The sequence below is a fragment of the Carya illinoinensis genome, chromosome 9, assembly GCF_018687715.1.
Source record: "Carya illinoinensis cultivar Pawnee chromosome 9, C.illinoinensisPawnee_v1, whole genome shotgun sequence".
NCBI lineage: Eukaryota > Viridiplantae > Streptophyta > Magnoliopsida > Fagales > Juglandaceae > Carya > Carya illinoinensis.
The window spans coordinates 16,591,561-16,610,463 of NC_056760.1; the positions used below are offsets into that span (position 1 = coordinate 16,591,561).

The 18,903-nt window shown below is 33.4% G+C and overlaps 1 protein-coding gene across 1 annotated transcript; it reads right to left on the reverse strand.

Moving 5' to 3' along the window:
• Positions 1–3,100: 3,100 nt before the first annotated feature.
• On the reverse strand, positions 3,101–5,604 carry LOC122276264 (protein SRG1-like). Its single transcript, XM_043085853.1, has 4 exons — positions 5,104–5,604; positions 4,744–4,991; positions 4,070–4,394; positions 3,101–3,588 (listed from the first exon to the last, which is right to left on the reverse strand). The coding sequence occupies exons 1-4, from the start codon at positions 5,359–5,361 to the stop codon at positions 3,331–3,333; spliced, it is 1,089 nt and encodes a 362-aa protein (XP_042941787.1). The 5' UTR covers positions 5,362–5,604; the 3' UTR covers positions 3,101–3,330.
• Between the last annotated feature and the right edge of the window lie 13,299 nt (positions 5,605–18,903).

The following is an 18,903-nucleotide window of genomic DNA, read 5'->3' on the forward strand; positions in this document are numbered from 1 at the left end:
TTGGTTTTGAAACTATATTTGTAGTTTGTAATATTTTATTAAGTATGTTTTGAACAGTTTTGTATTAAACTAAGAAAAATTCTGATACTTAGTTTATGACTTTGCTAATCGCTGTGTGTTTCTTCGTGCACATTTGTTGCTTATACACACACTTGACACTCGTCAATAGGGTGGTGACCCGTGATGTCACCATCCGGACGTCTCGATTTCTCCATTTCCGTGTGTGGGGATTTGGGGGCGTCACACTTCTACTAACATTTGGAATAATAATCAAATAAGAGTAGCAATACACCTATAATTTTTATAATTTTTTATAATCCATTAATACAATCATGTATTTTCATTAAAATTTTATAGAACTTCATACACTCAATTTCACATAGGGTCGTAAAATAATTGTAAGAGGGTTGTCATAAGGGAGGCATTTTTATTTGAGGTTATGGCGTAGTTTTGCTATATGCCTCCTTTGTGTATAACTCGTCTTTGTTGGGTTATCCGGCATTTTATTTGGGGAACAATAAATCAATTCTACAGATAATGCCAAGCTATTCATGCATTTTTCAGTATGGGTGAATGCCAACAGTATTGTTATATGACCCCCTTCTTTCTTGCTATGGTTTAAACTCTAACAAAACGAGCAACTCATCATGAACTCTATCAAGTATCGAAGGATCGGGGACGCTCTGACAACTAGATTTGTTATTTGTTATCTCAAGGGAAATGAGAGAGAGAGAGAGAGAGAGAGAGAGAGAGAGAGAGAGAGAGAGAGAGAGAGAGAGAGAGAGAGAGAGAGAGGGTATTTTCTTCTCTTCATCTATCATTCTTTCCATCTTATGAAGTGATTTTTTTATAGAATGTTTAGCACCCATAGGTACTTGCCATGTTTCAGCTTTCGATCAGTTATGAAGATACAAGTATTTGGCTAAAACTAGGTGACTAAGATGATGGACTTCGTCTTATATTTTTATTTTGTAATTTGGATGAATGTAAAATATTTTGATTTTATCTACAACTATTTTGATTTTATCTACAAGTTGTTAGGAAGTGTTTTGGATAAGTAAAAAGTATACAAGTCAAGTTCCAAGAGTTTTAGTCTTATTTAGAGAAAAATTTGAATGAGAAACAGCTATTGCTAAAAAGATAAAGAGGTGTCAGAATTCTGCCAGCAGAGTTTGTCATGACAAATTCATTTTGTCAGTAGAATTCTATTGTATTTCAAACTACTTCAGATATAATATTTAAGTGATCATATTAGTTAGGATTTGTAGTGATTTCGGCCTTGGAGATTTTGGAGAGTCTTTCCGAGTGCTTATGTGTGAGAGTTCTAGTTGCTTTTCTCTTATTAAGTGTGATCATGCTCCTTGTTGGAGATTAAGTCATCATGAATCAACCACTGAAGTTTTAGGAGAAAAACCAATGTTTGAAAATCGTCAGAGGTTCTGGCTGCTACTACGGTAGAGGCAAACATGTCATTTGTCGTGTCAAGTAAGAGAGTCGATTGACAAAAATTTTGTAATTGAGATTTAATTGTAATTGATTTTCAAATAAAAAAATTGACTTTTTTTAAGTTTGGCTTTCCTATAAATTTTTATATTTAAATAGTTCTTTAAATGGTTTCCCTTTATTACTAATTTTGGTGTTATACAATTGATTTACTACAAGTTAATGCTTTCTTATTATATTATTGCATAAATGTTGACTAACTAATTTGTTAAGTAAATTGATAAATCTTTATGTTACAATATAGGGATATTTGGGTAATTTCAAGTTACATAATTCGAAGTGAATAATTATTTCTTAAAATTGATCCTTGGCTATTATATAAGAAGTGACCTTTATACATTATTCACCATAGTGTGATTCTTTGAATAGGGGCCCACACTAACTATTATTATCCTCAACATTGCCAAAAAATATTAGTTTAAAAATTGACTTAATTTTTAAGGTAAACTTGTATAAAATGAATCTAAAACACTATATATATTGTAAGGGATAAAATATAATAGGCCCACAATATTTTTAAGGCCTAGCCCAGTGGAAGAGGAACCCATCAAGAGAGAAGAAAGAAAAAGGAAAAGAAGAGACAACTGGATGAGAGAGAATATGATGTCATGAGACAAAATAGGTGATATAACAGAAAATAAAAAGAGTAGAAAATAAAAGGCACGAACATATATGACTTCAAGGACTTCGGGTTAGGCTTTTTCAAGACTTCACCTTCTTCAACTTCGCCACAAAGACTACAAAGAGATGATAGAACTCAAATTTCCTAGTGAGAACGAAAAATTATGAGAGATTATAAATGATTCGTGTCTCACAAACAACATATGAAAATGCCAATAAAAAAAAAAATGCAATTCATTAATTACAAGTCTTAAAAAGCAGGCGATCTAGAACATCAACATGGGAGCCCTTTTTCATACTTTCCACGGTTTTTGGGTGCTCTGTTCAGTCTCATCATTGTCTTTTCAAAATTATCACTTTTTTAAATTTATTTTTTTATATATTAAAAGAAATACATAAATATACTATTAGTAATATTTTTAACTATTTTTAAAACAAAATTCAAATATATTAATATATAGTAAGTTTTAGAAGACAAAATTATGAATTCTTCTTTGTCAATTGACATGCTCGATATGGGTGCAACTTTCAATGGAGCTGGTAACTCAACTTCACGACATGAAGGAAATTATTTTTTATTTTTTAAAAATTTTTGAATAATTTTTTCATCAGAAATGTCAGTTAGAAACTCACTTTTGATTAAGAAAATACAAAAATCTGAAAAAAATATATGTTAAAAAAATATTCAATTCAGACAATAATTAGTTGGATGTCAAGTGGTACGTCTACATACGTATCTTGATTATAAGGATCATGATTCTCCAGAATCCTTCTAAAGAGCATACCATTTGACAATTCAACTTGACCAATCAAGAAAATTATTATTACTTTTTTAATTTTTTTAATTTTTAGAAGAAAAGTCAGTTAGAAAATCCATTATCGTTCAAGAAAATGGGATCAAAAATATTATTTTTAATCAATTCGATCAAGTTGGGTTGTCAAATAATATGCGGATCAGTATCATGATCGATTTGCCTTTTTTCGTTAATGAATTAGGATTTATTAATCAAGTCAAACCAAAACGTACAGTACCACAAGAGAATTACAAATAGTTATTTTAATTATTAGTACAATATGAATGACACAGATCGAAACCCCAGATCTCCCCCTTGCATGCCATGATCAAAAGGAAGCTGGGTACTGATCTATTATTGATACTGATTATGGATAAGTAGATGCAGAGTACTGATTTAAATGCTTTTCTCTTCATTTTGGGTGGTCGATCCTCATGGTATCGAGATATGATTTCCCACGGAGTTCCCGTGAAAAATGATCCCTGAAGTAATCGGCAACACCAATTCTTCTGAACAAAGCAGGTGATCTCTCCGGAGAAATAAGGCTTGGTGCTGGTCCCATATCTCCATCCAGCTTTGGGCTGTAAAATGTGGCAATAGAGAGCCTCTCCTTCTCCGAGTTCACTGTTGCCCGATGCTCGATGCTTCGGTATGTTCCATTTGTCACGATCTGCATGTGCGTCATGTAACAAAGCCCCTTTAATTTCACATATATGTATCGACAATAGGCATAAGTACTGGACATAATTTCCAATCTCCTTTTTAACTATTTTCTTATACAAGAAATACTTTATATTTCATTAAAGTAAATTAATAAATTAACAAAATTTGATATGGTACGTCAGATCGTAAAGTTGGCTAATTTATTATAAAACATATCTAATGCATCACATAAACATCAATTTATGAAATTATTTTTGTTAAACCTTTTTATCACAGTAACATATCTAATGAGCAATTTCTTCTCCTCACCAGCCTCATGCTTAGTTTGTTACGTTTTAAATATAAACAGGTGTTTATAGACGCAATGATTCATCTAAAAAAATCTGAAAAATACTTGAAGTGGGTCCTTGCCCAGCTTCCATTGGCGACAAAGGCGAGTTTTTTTTTTTCATTTATTCTTCTAATTTTCAAGATCTTGGGCTACTTACCTCCAGAATATCACCAATGTTGACAATGAAAGCGTTTGGTAGGGGTTTAACAGGAATCCACATCCCATTTTTCCTTATCTGTAGGCCTTCCATCTCATTGACTTGCAGGAGAATTGTTAGGCCAACGGAATCAGAGTGAGGCTTGAGACCAATGGCAAGCTCTGGCTGCGGACATGGAGGATAATAATTCATCCTCATGCCTTGCCACCCTTCTTCAAACAAATCAGTCATATCCCCAGCTTCCATTCTCAGAGCTTTTGCCATTAGGTCAAAGATTTTCATTGCAAGAGCTTTTAATTCAGCCGAGTAAGCTTCTAAATTGTCTCTGCAAATTAAAGAAGGTATATACACTTTAGTGATCCTTTACTCGATAGATCAAATGCTTTAATTAATATATCTAAAGTTCGGAGAAATGCACGTTTTATTCTTACTGTCCAAATATAGAGATAGGTGTAAAGATTGTTAGCAAATGCTATTAATAATAAAATCTATCATTCTTGTTAGCTTAAACTTTTGGAATAAACGATGATAATTTCATATAGTATCATAGCATAGTTACATTAATTAATATATATATGACTAATTTTTTCATTAATTAGCATATATGAAACTATGTATGGTACTGTTTAAATATTAAAACCAATTATTGAATTGTGTAAATTTAGAGAGAGAACCTCAACGGGAGAGGGAGCTTGGGAAACAAGTGCGGCTTCCTCAAATGGGTAGGAAGAGTGACCATGTAGAAAAGGTCTCCCCAGTCGAGCTTCTGCTCGTCAGAGACGACAAAGGCCTGCCCAAATCCCTCTATATCCCCTCCTTGTTGCCAATATTTCTTCTTCTCTTCCATTGGGAGTTCAAAGAATTCTTGAATGCCAGACTTCACATTCTCCAACAACGAACTGCTCACCCCATGGTTTATCAGCTGTAGTGCATATAATTATAATTAATCCATATTCTTTTAAGATAACGTACACTCCATCAACAATTTTTACTTTTTAAATTATTGTTAATTCGATCTGGTTGCGAGAAAATACCTGGAAGAAACCCCATTCCTGAGAAGCAAGGTGCAACTTGTCGAGCTCTGAGAAATCCTCGTTGTTGGAAAGTATGGTTTGCAAGTCGATGACAGGGAGTTGGGGTAAAGAAGAGGTATTTGAAATGATGAGGGGAGGATCTTGATGGGGTATCACATATCGTGGTGGAATTGTAGACTTTTTCTCCTTGGCCAGATCTTGAACCCATGGCACTGCAATAGATCTTCCCAGGGTCTGTAGCTTTTCTTGATGATCCATAGCTTTTAACAGATATATCAAACCAAAACCCACAATGATATATATATATATATATAATATGTTCTTCTCTCTCCCTCTGATTAATTTTCTAATTCATAGCTAATTGCGGCCCACTCTCATTTATATATAGGCCGTACGTAGGACCTGATATCTGAGCACAGAGTTTTGAAATAAGATAAAGATGACAGAGTTGGAGGCTGCTATCTAAATTGGTTGCATGATTTCCTCATTAGTACGTAATTGGGTTTTCTAGTTCATAGCTGATTGCCCAGTACTCTCATTTATAAAAGCAAGTGCACGCAATCTCTGATGGTGCCTGGCCTACCATGCGTATACTGGCCTCCCATTATTTAAGTACCAGCAATGTGTCAGTATGACAGGTTCGATGCTGAATTAAAACAGCTAGGTATTGCATGTGATGAAGTCCCGGCCAGCGGACGGCCAGTTGTTTGTAGCGGTGGAATACTTCATTACAACAAGTCTTAGAACATTTACATTGGGTGCTTCGTAAAATATTTTATAATTTAGTTAAAAATGATATTTTTAAATTTTATTCATCTTTTAAAAATTTCTTATATCTCATTTTCTATTCTTTTTATATTTTATTAAAATAATATATTTTTATTATTTTTTTATTACTTTTTTCTTTCACTTCTATTTATAAATTTAACTACTCAATATTTTTTCTTATGTTTTGAATTATTACTCTAGTGAATATCTTAAACAAAAATTTAAATTATTTTTTGTGAGTATGATAATATTTTTATAATTAATTTTTTTATATTTTTGTAATTATTTAAATTATTTTTAAAATTATTATTTAAAACTATAATAAATATGAGTATGATAAAAAGTATAGATGATTAAAAATATATAAATATAATAGAAAGTGTAAATGATTAGAATAAAATATTAATAAAAAATAATTTGGAGATGTATAATAGTTTTCTAAATAGATAAAATTATAATAAATATGAGTATGATAAAAAGTGTAAATAATTGAAAATAGATAAATATAATAAAAAGTATAAATGATTAATATAAAATATTAATAAAAAATAATTTAAAAATGTATAATGAACTACTGTATATCTCACAAACGCTTTCCCAAAATAGAGATAAGGACGTTTAATAATATCCTTTAAATTTCCATAAAATTATGAAAGAAAGTACCGTACGCGATACCCGTTCGGATGCTGAACTTAGCTTTATCGCAACTGAAAAGTCTGATTAGGTAAAATGTCTTTTTCTTGTCATTATTTCGCTTTGGACTTCTCACTCGTCATGTTGAACTTTCCCGCGGGTCTCTTTAAAGTTAATAATTCTAGCCTCCAGGGTTGCACGAAAAGTCGTGTACCCAGCCCGAGCCTATCCAAAATACCTGACCCGTTCCAATGCTTTTAGGTTTTGAAAATCAGGTAATAGTAATATGCCAATCAATTTGTCCAGATCATTTTCTTATATATATATATCTTTATATATATAAAGTGGCTATCTAACGGAATTTTATTGGTTTAACGGTTTTTGTTGTTTTACCGTTAAAATTAACGCCGTTAGTTACATGAATAAATTAAAGTGGCTCTCTCTTTTTAAAAGTTCTTAATTTTTTAATCTCTCTCCCCAATCACTTATGAATAAATTCATAATTATTAAAATTCATGCAGCATGCATGATCCTGTAACCTATGCATTGATGATCATTTATTTATGAGGTATATTAGATATCTATATATATATATTCTATTATATATATCTATATAAATTATATAAATATATATTCTATATTCTATTATATATATATATGATCTTTTATATAAATTATAATTTATATATCAATTTATTTATGTGATTTAAAATTTTTATTCATTCCTTATATAAACAAAGAGAAATGTAAAATAATTAAGTTTAAATATATTTACCAACTACATTTACGAATACAATTATCCTAATAAAATATTATTTATTTATCAATTTAAATTCATTATGAAACATTAAAATCAAATAATAATATCTTATAAAAACCTTAGTATTTTATTTCTTTATAAAAATTATGTTACTTTTTAAAAATAATTGCTTTATTAAATTAAGAAAACGTGTCTTTACTGTTAACAGTTTATCTCCTGTGCTGCACATGTTTGTTTCAAGATTCTTTTTTTTTTTTTTTTTTTATAAATTCTAAATGCTTTAAAACTGATTTAAGTCTATCTTACTATTTGATGTTAGAATTTATATATTTTTTTTCTAAAAATATTACATTATTATTCAAAATTTTTTCCTTAATAAAAATAATATTTCTATACACTGGACAAACGTCCCTTGGACGTTGCCCAACTACTAGTATATATATAAATGCAAACATATATTTGTATAATTGGACCATTAAATTGACTATATTAAATTATACATATATAAATATTTATATAATTATAAATAGTGTCAATACATCTTTACAGATGTACTTTTCACTTTATAAATGTTATTTTATTATTTTTTTTTCTCTCCCCTCATACTTCTTCACAGATTTTATATAGTGGGTTCTAATTGAAAAATAGCTAAAAACAAATAATTTTAGGAAAAATAATAATAATAAATGTGAGAGTTTCTGCAAAGACAATCTCCATGACATATAATTTTGCATTTGCATAAAGATAAACTAATGCCAATGCTATGTGCCCTAATGCAACATTGCACTTTTCTTATTTATGCTTTAAACATTTTTAAATAATAAGTAAAAAAAATCAATATATTAATAATTACTTTTTTAATAAAAAAATAAATAAATAAATATATGAGTAGTCAAAATGATAGAACAAAATGAGAGGGCATTATTTTTTAAAATTTCACCTGTTTTCCGATTTTAATAGTTTGGGATTGGGTTATTACCCAAGGGCTTTGCTACACGCAGTCGGGAAACGCAGTCGGCGTGCAGTCGGCTGTACGGAATGAATAAAAAAAAATTATAAAAAAATTATTTTATATTCAAGGGGACCTGCATGAATTATAAAAAGTTATAAAAATAATTTTTTTTTTTCATATAGGTCCTGTATTAATTTTTTTTTTACAGCCGACTGCACGCCGACTGCGTTTCCCGACTGCATAAATCATTTCTCATTACCCAATACCTGGACATAAAGTCACAGTTTTACGCCAGATATAGTAATCTCTCTCTCTCTCTCTCTCTATGTATGATGTATCTCTGTGTCTCGCTCGCTCGCTCTCTCCATTGGTTGGATTGTGGAATATTTCTTTGTAAGGTTCGTTGGTCCCTAATTGAAGGTAAGAAGTTTTAAATAAATGCCCCAATGTTCACTATTTTTACATCAATCTTGGTTTTATTTGATTTTGTGGGTTGATTTTATTAGGTGCAAGGATTAGAGTTTGTATGGTGGTTGTTGGATTTTAAAATTTTTGGTTCGATATTGATTTAGCATTTTTGTATGGTGAGTAACAACCTCCACAACGAAAATTTAGGTATTTGTTTGCTTGGAAGATTCTTCCTTCATCTTCGATGAAAGAGGGCGAAGATGTACTGATCATCCAAAAAAAAAAAAAAAAGAGGGCAAAATGTGTGGAGAAACAATTTTAATTAAAAGAGAAGATTTTGTCAACTAAGCGGATTGAGTTTGCTTCCGTTGTGTTTATTTAATTTTTTTTTTAATGTTGAGTTTATTTTCATTACTATTAGTAGAAATAATTGAAAGCGGTTTTTTGGGAGCCAAAAGGATTACAGTAATTTCAGAACGTTGGTTTGCTATCTATTGTTGTGTCTTTTAGAAACTATAGATTTGTTTGCTATCCATTATCTGTTAACAATATTGCATGCCCAACGGGCAATGGGCAGACAATATTATATCACTATAATATATATCTTTTACAGCAAATAAGAATCGCCGCCAAAAGTCTAAAAATGGCCGCAAAAGACATAAATATCATTTAGTATAAAATATTAGAGCATTGGCATCGGTTTCAATATAACGAAGAAAGCTCCAAAATTTGAAGAGTTTGGAGGTTAAAACGCTAGCATTGAATTCGCTGAACATCAAAACTCTAACTTTGAATTACAGTAAATTAATTTTCATCTTGATATTTGAAAAGTCACTATTTATAATCTATTCCCATTATTTTATTTCAAATCACTTCCTCTAACTGCTCTCTCACTTTTCGCCCGTTAATTTGTTGCTTTCTCCCAGACCTTTCTCTTCCTCTCCCTTTCTTCCTCCCAGATGTTTCTTTCGCTTGTGATTCTGAAAAAAATTTCATTTGTCCCTCAATTTTTCCTCTCCATTTTCTCTCTTCCCTTTCTCTTTCTCTCTCTTTCTCTCTTCCCTCTAGAGCTCGACACTGCTTGAGGGTAACTCACTGTGAAAGGCATCAGTCTAGGCAAAATTAATCCTACATGACCCTCTTTCACTAATTTTCCCTCTCTAGAAATTTGAGCTCCAGACCGCAAATCTTGGTCTTCACCAGGTCTTGGCTTTGAGGTAACAACGACTTCTCGAGGGACTTCTTTCAATTTTCGTAGGAGTTCAAGTATAAAGTTGTGTTAAGGAGTCTATATGTTGGGTTTTTTTCACTTGGTTTGCTAAGTTGGAAATGCCCAATCCATGCTTCTCTCAATGCTTAAACTGGACTTTTATGAATATATATATATATATATATATATATATATTTATTGTAGTTAAACTTAGCACCTTAGCCTCCTCTGTCTGGCCATTGTCAGCTCACCATTGCATATTAATGGTTTAAAGTTCCAATTGTGGTAAGTTTGATGTCTTCTAACATGCAAATTGGAGGTATGGGTCATTCAGTCTATCTGTGGATCATAAGTTTTATTTGGATGGAAATTTCTCAATTCTTTACCCTTGGAATAGTATTTTGTGTCTTTGTCAAATTACATTGAGCATCTTGGCTTTAAGAATAGTGATTATTTAAAGTTTCCTTTGGTGATTTCTTTGTTTCTTGAGAGTAGTTTAGAATTTTGGTTTAACCTTGAAATTATTGAATACCTGTTATTATTGTAGTCTTTCTTCAGTTTAAAAATGCTTTGTTTTTACGCTAAAAGTGCTGAATTGTACTCAATGTAGATAGAGCAGAATAAATTGGAACCATTTGTAATTTCCATAAAGTACTGAATTGGATCTGAACCACAAATAGCATCAAGTTTATATTGATTAGAGAACACATTACACGAAGTTCATTGGCATTGCTCACATCAAAAAGTGGATGGTTTATGGTGTTCTTTTGAATAGGAAAGTAGATCCTGTGTCAAACCTAAAACCAGATGACAAATGAAAGTTCTTACTTGTTTCGAGTCAGAACCATCTTTTTAGATGTTGAAGTTTCTTTAAGGAAATGCAGATGTCTTCCATAATTTAAGTTTTATGGAAGACATATGCATTTCATCAAAATCACATAATCAAGGTTTATGGAAGAAATCTGCATTATTATGAAATCACATTGATGGAAGTCTTTTTTAACAGTCGAATGTTAAAATCACATTTTCTTAGATGTGATTTCATAATAATGAATTCTTAAAGGTAGCAAATTGTATTGATTAATCTGAATGTTTGACTGTTATGGAATGATCATGGGCTGATGCTTGTTATTTATTTTGTGTGATGCTAGATTAAAAGGCATTGAAACCAGGAAGGAAAATAATGCACATAGGGTGCTTGAGAAAATGCTAGAAAGAAGGTCTAAAAATTTCAGACTCTGTTTTCTATATATTCCAGCTTACATTTACAAGGCATTGCTCATCCCTATATACACGTTTTTTATAGTAGGAAATATTCTCATAGCAGACCACATTCTGAATGCACAAATCCTATGATTACACATCAACAATTAGTTACGAAGAATATTCTAGACTCAGGACATGTGTTAAGCTTTAATTGGTTGGCTGTCAGAGACTTTTCTAGAGAATTCCAATTCTATTATCTGGCGCATTTTCTTGGATTCATTTGGTGCTGAGTCTATGCCATCTTCTTCCTCGAGGTTGATTGCCTTAATAGCCCCCCTCAAATCAAGCCGCACCGATGAAATGGTGAGACTTGATCGCGATAAATTGAACCGTGCAGTGGATAGTAGTTTAGTAAAGATATCTGTTATTTGATCTTTACTTGAAACAAATGCAATTTGAAGCGCCTTGGCAGCTACTCTATCACACACAAAGTGATAGTCAAGTCCTACATGCTTGGTGCAAGAATGTAAGACCGAATGAACTAAAAGATAAGTTGCAACAAGATTATCACACCATAAAATAGGAGGATTTGATAAGAAAATGCCAAGCTCACTATGTAATGATTGGAGCCAAAGGAGTTCATAGGTAGTGTTAGCCACAGTTTTGTATTCAGCCTCTGTTGATGAACGAGCAATGATAGGTTGTTTTTTTGAACCCTAAGAAATAAGATGAGAATGAAAATACACACAAAATCCTCCAGTGGACTTATGATCATCAGGACATCCAGTCTAGTCAGCATCAGAGAAAGCATTAGAGAGAAGGAAGAAGAGACTAAAAAATGGAGATCAAAATTAGGGGTGAAACGCAGATATCTAAGAATGCGCTTGACTGCCTGCCAATGGAATATTTTCGAACAGTGCATATATTGACACACTTTGTTAACAACAAAAGAAATATCTGGATGAGTAAAAGCCAAATATTGTAGATTGTCAACAACACTGCAATATAGATGAGGATCTTCAAAGGAAGATCCATCTAGACCAGATAATTTCGCAGATGTTGACATTGGGGTAGACACAGGTTTAGAGTTATGCATGTTTGTCTGTTTAAACAAATCAGAGATAAATTTAGATTGTGAAAAAGACAAAATGTGTGAATCCCGTGTAACTTCTATGCCTAAAAAATAATGCAATTATCCTAAATCTTTAATTAGAAATGTAACTCTCAAGGCAGTCAAGAAATAAGAGATAAAGTTGGAATTGGAACTGGTTACGATGATATCATCTACATAAATTAACACAAAAATGGTATCAACAGATGTGCAATAAACAAAGAGAGAAGATTCAGACTTAAAGGCTTGAAAACCTAAAATCAGTAGATGATTGTTCCGCTTTGCAAACCAGGCTCTTTGGGGCCTGTTTTAAACCATAAATGGATTTACGTAACTTACACACATGATAAGGGTAGTCTGGATTGGCAAACTCGAGGGGTTCTTGCATGAAAACATCTTCCTCTAAATCACTGTGTAAAAAGGTATTCTGGACATCCCACTGGTGTGATGACCGTCTCAAAGAAACAGCAATGGAAATGATCAACCGAATCGTTACCGGTTTTACAACTGGACTGAAGGTTTCTATAAAATCTGAACCCTCCTGCTGATGGAAACCCTTGGCCACAAGGCGTGCCTTGCAACGCTCAAGGGTGCCATTAGCATCGCGTGCTGAGGGAGAAAAGGTGGAGTAGCACGGGTCCAAGAGAGATGCGATTGAGAAGATAGTAAGGGAGAAGATGACCTATTCGTAGAAGAAGATATTGTGGGCTGGGTAGAGATTGAGACAACAAAGGAATGATAGAGGAGTTAGAGTTGTGGGCCTTAGTGAGAGTTTCTTGGGTTGGTAATGGGCTCACGGGTTGAGAGGTGGGTTTTGAATGAGGCAAACTGAAGTGATGAGGTGTATTTTTGGTAACATTAGTAGGAAATATTTTTTAACCTATTAGTCTGGGTGTAGCAAACAGAAAAGCATCCTCATGAAAGGTAACATCCCTTGAAAGGTATATACGGCCCGTGGGAACATAAAGGCAATTATAGCCTTTTTGATTCTGACTATAGCCCATAAAAACACATGGTTTAGATCGAATGTCTAATTTGTGTATATTGAAAGGATGCAAATTAGGCCAACATAAACACCCAAAAGTGCGCATAAAATTATAATCAGGAGAAGTTTTAAAAAGGGATTGAAAGGGAGAAACATTTTGTAAAACTGGTGTAGGTATACGATTAACGAGAAAATGGCAATTTGCAAAGCCTCGACCTAATATTTTTGGGGAACTGAGGCATGAGCCAAGAGAGCCAAGCTGATTTCTACAATTTGTTGATGCCTTCATTCAATTGACCCATTTTGTGGGTGACAATATGGGCAAGTGGTTCTATGGTTTATTCCAAAATTTGTCAGAATTTTATGGAGGGGTAGAAATTCCCTCCCCCCCCCCCCCCCCCCCCAAAAAAAAAATCAAACTAAATAGAGGCCACTTTAGATGAAAAAAAATTATTAACATAGTTCAAAAGGGCAACAAATATAGTAGTGACATCTGATTTAGTCTAAAGATGAAAAATCCACAAATATTTAGAAAAGTCATCCATTATAGATAGATAGAATTGACAGCCAGAGGAAGATGGCACAAATTACGGTCCCCATATATCAAAAAACAATAAAATAAAAGGTGGAGGACCTAGACAAACTAGATGGATGAGGCAGTGAGTGCGACTTAGCTAATGGACAAGTATCACAAGCTATCATAGGTTTTTTGGAAGAACGTGGAAGTTGTAAAGTATTGATGGTGAGAGACGTTGTCCTTGGAAATGGATGGCCTAAGCGATTGTGCCATGTTTGAGAGGAAGTTCTTTCATCGACATATTCTTGAGAATGAGGAGTAGAATCATGTTGTGGAGAGTTAACCCTGGTACCAGTAGATTGCTCATAGAGCCCATTTCTAACGTTGCCCTGAAGAAGAACACCCTGGGTGCACGAATCCTTCACAAAGAAACATTCTAAGTGAAATTCAAAGAAAAAAGGATTATCTAAACAAAATTGATGAACATAAAGAAGATTTTTTGTAATTAAAGGAACAAGAAAGAGTTTAGAGAGAATAAAGTTGCCCGAGGTTGTGGGAAGAAGACTGGTTCCAGTGTGTTGGATTGGAAGAGTGAAGTCATCCCCAATGCTTACTTGATCTGAGCCTTGATAAACTGAGGAGTCCATATTAAGGTTGGTGAAATCTAAGGTAAAATGGTTGGTGGCAGTAGTGTCAGGGAACCATAAGTTTGATGAGGTGGGAGCATGGTGAGGCAAAGTGTTATAGTTGGCCGTAAAAGAGGGAGGTGGGGGTGCTTGGTATGACTGATTGAAACAGTTGTAGCAAACTAAGGCCATGTGGCTAGGTTTGTGACAGACTTGACACAGGGTCTATTATCTGGGCGACTAGAGAAGTTATTTTGTGGAGCACCAACTCTATTGAAGCCATGACCTCTTGCCCTTGAGTGGAATTATTTCTACCACGACTTGAGTTGGAAGGAAATGAGCGAGTAGAGGTCGTATTAGCTACAAACTGGGTACTTGAAAGCAAACTATCAGTTTGATGTGTGAGTCGAGACTCATGATTCAACAAATAACTATAAACTTGAGGAGTAGTCAGTGAGTCTGGCTGAGTGGTAAGAGGGGTCACAATGGACTCATAGTCAATGCCTAGACCCACTAACAAGTATATGATAAACTTAGATGAGGGTAAGGGTTGGCCAATAGCACCAAGAGTCGCTGCAAGCGTTGTGGCTTTGTTGAAATACTCAAAAACGGAGGATGATCCTTTTTTAAAAGTGGCAAGTTGATAATGGGTTTGCATTATTTGAGCAGTGGACTGAGCGGCAAACAAGGTTTGTAGCATGGACCAAACCTCAAAGGCAGTCGTGCATTACAGCACTTCGGCTAACACTGAGTCGGACAAAAGAAGCATTAATGGTTGACATGATTAGTTGGTCTGGCTGTATCCATTTGACATACGCAGGGTTAGGAAGGTCAGCAAGCACTCGAGGTAGAGGTGGTGTAGACCCATCAACATGGCCATAAAGCTGATGACCACAGAGAAAGGGTACAATCTGTGCTTCCATAGCAGATAGTTTTCAAGGGTAAGTTTGATGGTGACAAAATAAGCAGAAGAGTTGATGATGGAAGTGTTGGGTGGAGTTGAGTGGGCAGTATGAGAGGCACTAGAATTTTTCGATGAAGACATGGTGTTTATCAGGGATTGAGATTGGACATTGGTCCTTTACTGGCTTGGGATACCATGAAAAGGCATTGAAACCAGGAAGGAAAATAATGCACACAGAGTACTTGAGAAAATGCTATAAAGAAGGGCTGAAAATTACAAATTATGTTTTCTATATATTCCAGCTTACATTTACAAGGCATTGCTCATCCTTATATACACGTTTTTTACAACAGGAAATATTCTCATAGCAAACCGAGTTTTGAATAAACAAATCCTATGATTACACATCAACAATTAGTTACAAAGGATATTCTAGACTCGGGACATGTGTTAAGCTTTAATTGGTTAGCTGTTAGAGACTTTTCCAGAGAATTCCAATTATGTTATCTAGCGCATTTCCTTGGACTCATTTGGTGTTGAGTCTGTGCCATCTTCTTCCTCGAGGCTGATTGCCTTAATACCAGACTACTTGTATTATTTATTTTGTGAATGGCAGCAATGAGAGAGAAGATGCTTGTTATTTATTCAGTGTGATGGCAGCAACTTGAGTTCTTTAGATTTATTGATGCCTTTCGAGTTTCGGCTATTAATCTAATAGCAATATTAATCGGAATTAACAAGGAATTTAATCTAAAAACGTTGGTTATTAAAACACCACTAGTGAAAGGTTCGATAAACTAATGTCCATTAAAACAATAAAAAGGGAAATCTTAAATATGTCCATTAATAATTGTAGATGTGTTTGTTGGTTTCATAAATTGTATTTATGTTTGTTGGGTAGAAAACGGGTTGGCAAAATGTGTTTGTTGAATAATTAGGTTGAAGAAAAAATTAGTTGAAAAACTATAATTTAATGATCAAATTAAATTATTAATGTACATGATATGGTTAGTGTAATTGCAAAATATAAAAAAAAATAATATTATTATTAAAAAATAATATTATATTATTATTTTAATGAATCCAATGTGGGGTTATGGATATGAAGGTTTTAAATTTAAAGAAAACATGTACTTTTCATCAAAGTTTGAAAATAACTTTAATGAAGCCAATATAGATGCTCTTATATCACTATAACATATATGCCTTTTACGGCAACTAAGGCACATCACCGAAAAAGGTCATTGGTGACCAAATAGCAACCCCACAATATGGACGCAAGAGCATGTCTCAAGCGCTTTTTTTATGGAGTTGAAAATAAAACATTTATTTTTGGTTTTGCAGAGATTTTGTTTTGCCTCAAAAGGTCATGTCCTGCAGCTGCTGCTTAAACCATTACAAAGGTTCAGGTTTGGTATTTGCGGCGATTCTTGTTGTCGCAAGTAAGTTGTTGGACAAAAAAATTTATTTCTTTGTTTGCAAATGCTCTTTACGGCAATTCTTGTTGCATCAAATAAGTATTTATAACAAAAATTATTTATAGCAAGCAAAGCTCACAAGAAATAGGATGTTACAAAAAGAAAATAGTACTGAAATAGAATATATAAAGAATATACATCTTACATTTTATTGTAATTCATAAAGTCATTACACAATTGTCTAAGTAGATAACCAATTCAGCCAAAAGATCCAAACATAATAGCAACAACCAACTCAATAAAAATGCTTACATTTATAAAGTAGAAATAACTAATATAAGAAAGATAGGCGACAACATGTAAATCAGTACGACAGCTCGATCCCAGAGAAGGCCTACTACCATAGGGTACTGGATCTTTTTTCCATCTAAATAAATATACATTCTCATAGGTTTTTCAAGACATTAGTAACTAAAAATCCCTTATATACTCTAAGTGTGCAACTTGACACTTCCCAAAGCACATGAAAGTACAAAACCTAGCATGCATGATCCTCCAAGAGTCTATTTAGTTAATGTTGCTAAAGTGTGTTTGAACCGTTCAATTTTCATCTAAGGAAGAATGAAAATAGAGCATTAACACGCCAATGTTAAAATTTAGCAAGCTAACCATTACAGACATGGGGATTGAATTGATATCATAAGGCTTCTAAAAAGTCCTAATGTTGCAACTCATAAATGGCAACTAAATTTACTCCAAACCATTGTACATTTGTAAGTTCATGGGTACAATACTTACAGATATGATTAGAAGCATCCATGTTTTCATGTGTTACACACCCAAAGAAAGTGCATAGTGGCAAAATCCTTTGTATTTGATGGGGGTCATTTAAACTCATTAGACTATTAGTATCTCTTTTACAGTCATAAATAGAAGGAACATATTAAAAAAGGTAGGAATCGTGACACCGGAATGATGATAATACGGGTTACAAACCCCAATCGTCAAGTGCTTAGTGTGTGAATATGCAAATAAGAATACAGAAATAATCGCAGTGGAGAACTCAAAATAGTCAAATAAGTACCAAAATTTTTATAACAAAACCACAACAGTGAAAGATCCTCAAAGAGGTTATATAGTTATCCAACAAAACATAATACAAAGCCAAAATACATGGACAAAAGGGGAAATAAATCCCATAGCCAACAACTGACTCCAAGGCACTCCTCCGGCGGAGCCGATCCCTCAGGCTCAACGCCATCTTCTACATCAAAATCTACAATTCTATAAAATAGAACGTAGGGTATAAATACCACGTGAGATTATAGATCTCAATAAGTAATCAATCAAACAATCCAAGAGATAAAAACATATTAATACAGCCAGCATGAATACATCCTCATGATAAAACATGCAAGAAACAAAACTATTATTTCTTCCGAAAATAACTATTTTTCCAACGCACACCAAAAATCTCATTTAGCCTAAAACACTCCATTAAATACCATCTGTCATTTTTTCAAAAAATGACCCAAATATAAATCCATCATTTTTTCAGAAAATGGTCCTTGTATCCGTTTAATCATAAATCTCTATTTTCCAAGAAAATGGCCCAAACATAATTCCACCATTTTCTCATAAAATGGTCCTCATATCCATTTAATCATAATCTCCATTTTTCTAGAAAATAGCCCAAACATAATTCCATTCATTCAGTCACTGTAGGCGGGAATCACGTAGGGGACTTACCACCATCCCTGCTTACCACCATCCCTACAGCTTGCAATATAGACGGGAATCACAGGTGAGACGACTTTACCACTGTCCTTGCTTACCACCATCCCTACAGTTCCTTTCTTTTCTTTCATTCTTTTCAACCCTTTTATTACGCATGTACCCAAAAATCATTTTTTAACACGAAAACTTAGTTTTCAAATATAACACATGAAAATATAAACAGTATATTTGATGTCATGACATATCACACATCACATAAAATACACCAATCACAGTCTAACTCCACATTAAACACATCCTCCAATCCGGCCCAAGGCCCGTCACAATCAATCAGACTGCAGAAAATAAGTTAGTATAAAAATATATTTAAATTTCAATAAATTCTTTGATAAATTAGTAACAATGATGAAAAGGCAATTCTGGAAGAACAAAAGTGTGCAAAACTATGGGTAACGCCAAAAGTGGTGAAACAACGATGGAAAGCAATTTTACAAGGACTAGCCGTGGGTTCAAAGCATGGAAAATCAAATGGGAGCTAAGGGAGGCTTGGGCTGGGCATGGAGAG

Bases quoted from the DNA above. Each gene is read 5' to 3' on its own strand.
- LOC122276264 (XM_043085853.1), bottom strand. From the start codon at position 5,361: ATGGATCATCAAGAAAAGCTACAGACCCTGGGAAGATCTATTGCAGTG. The intron at 4,992-5,103 runs GTATTTTCTCGC...TATGCACTACAG, and splicing joins AGGAATGGGGTTTCTTCCAG to CTGATAAACCATGGGGTGAG. The intron at 4,395-4,743 runs GTTCTCTCTCTA...TTTAATTTGCAG, and splicing joins AAGCTCCCTCTCCCGTTGAG to AGACAATTTAGAAGCTTACT.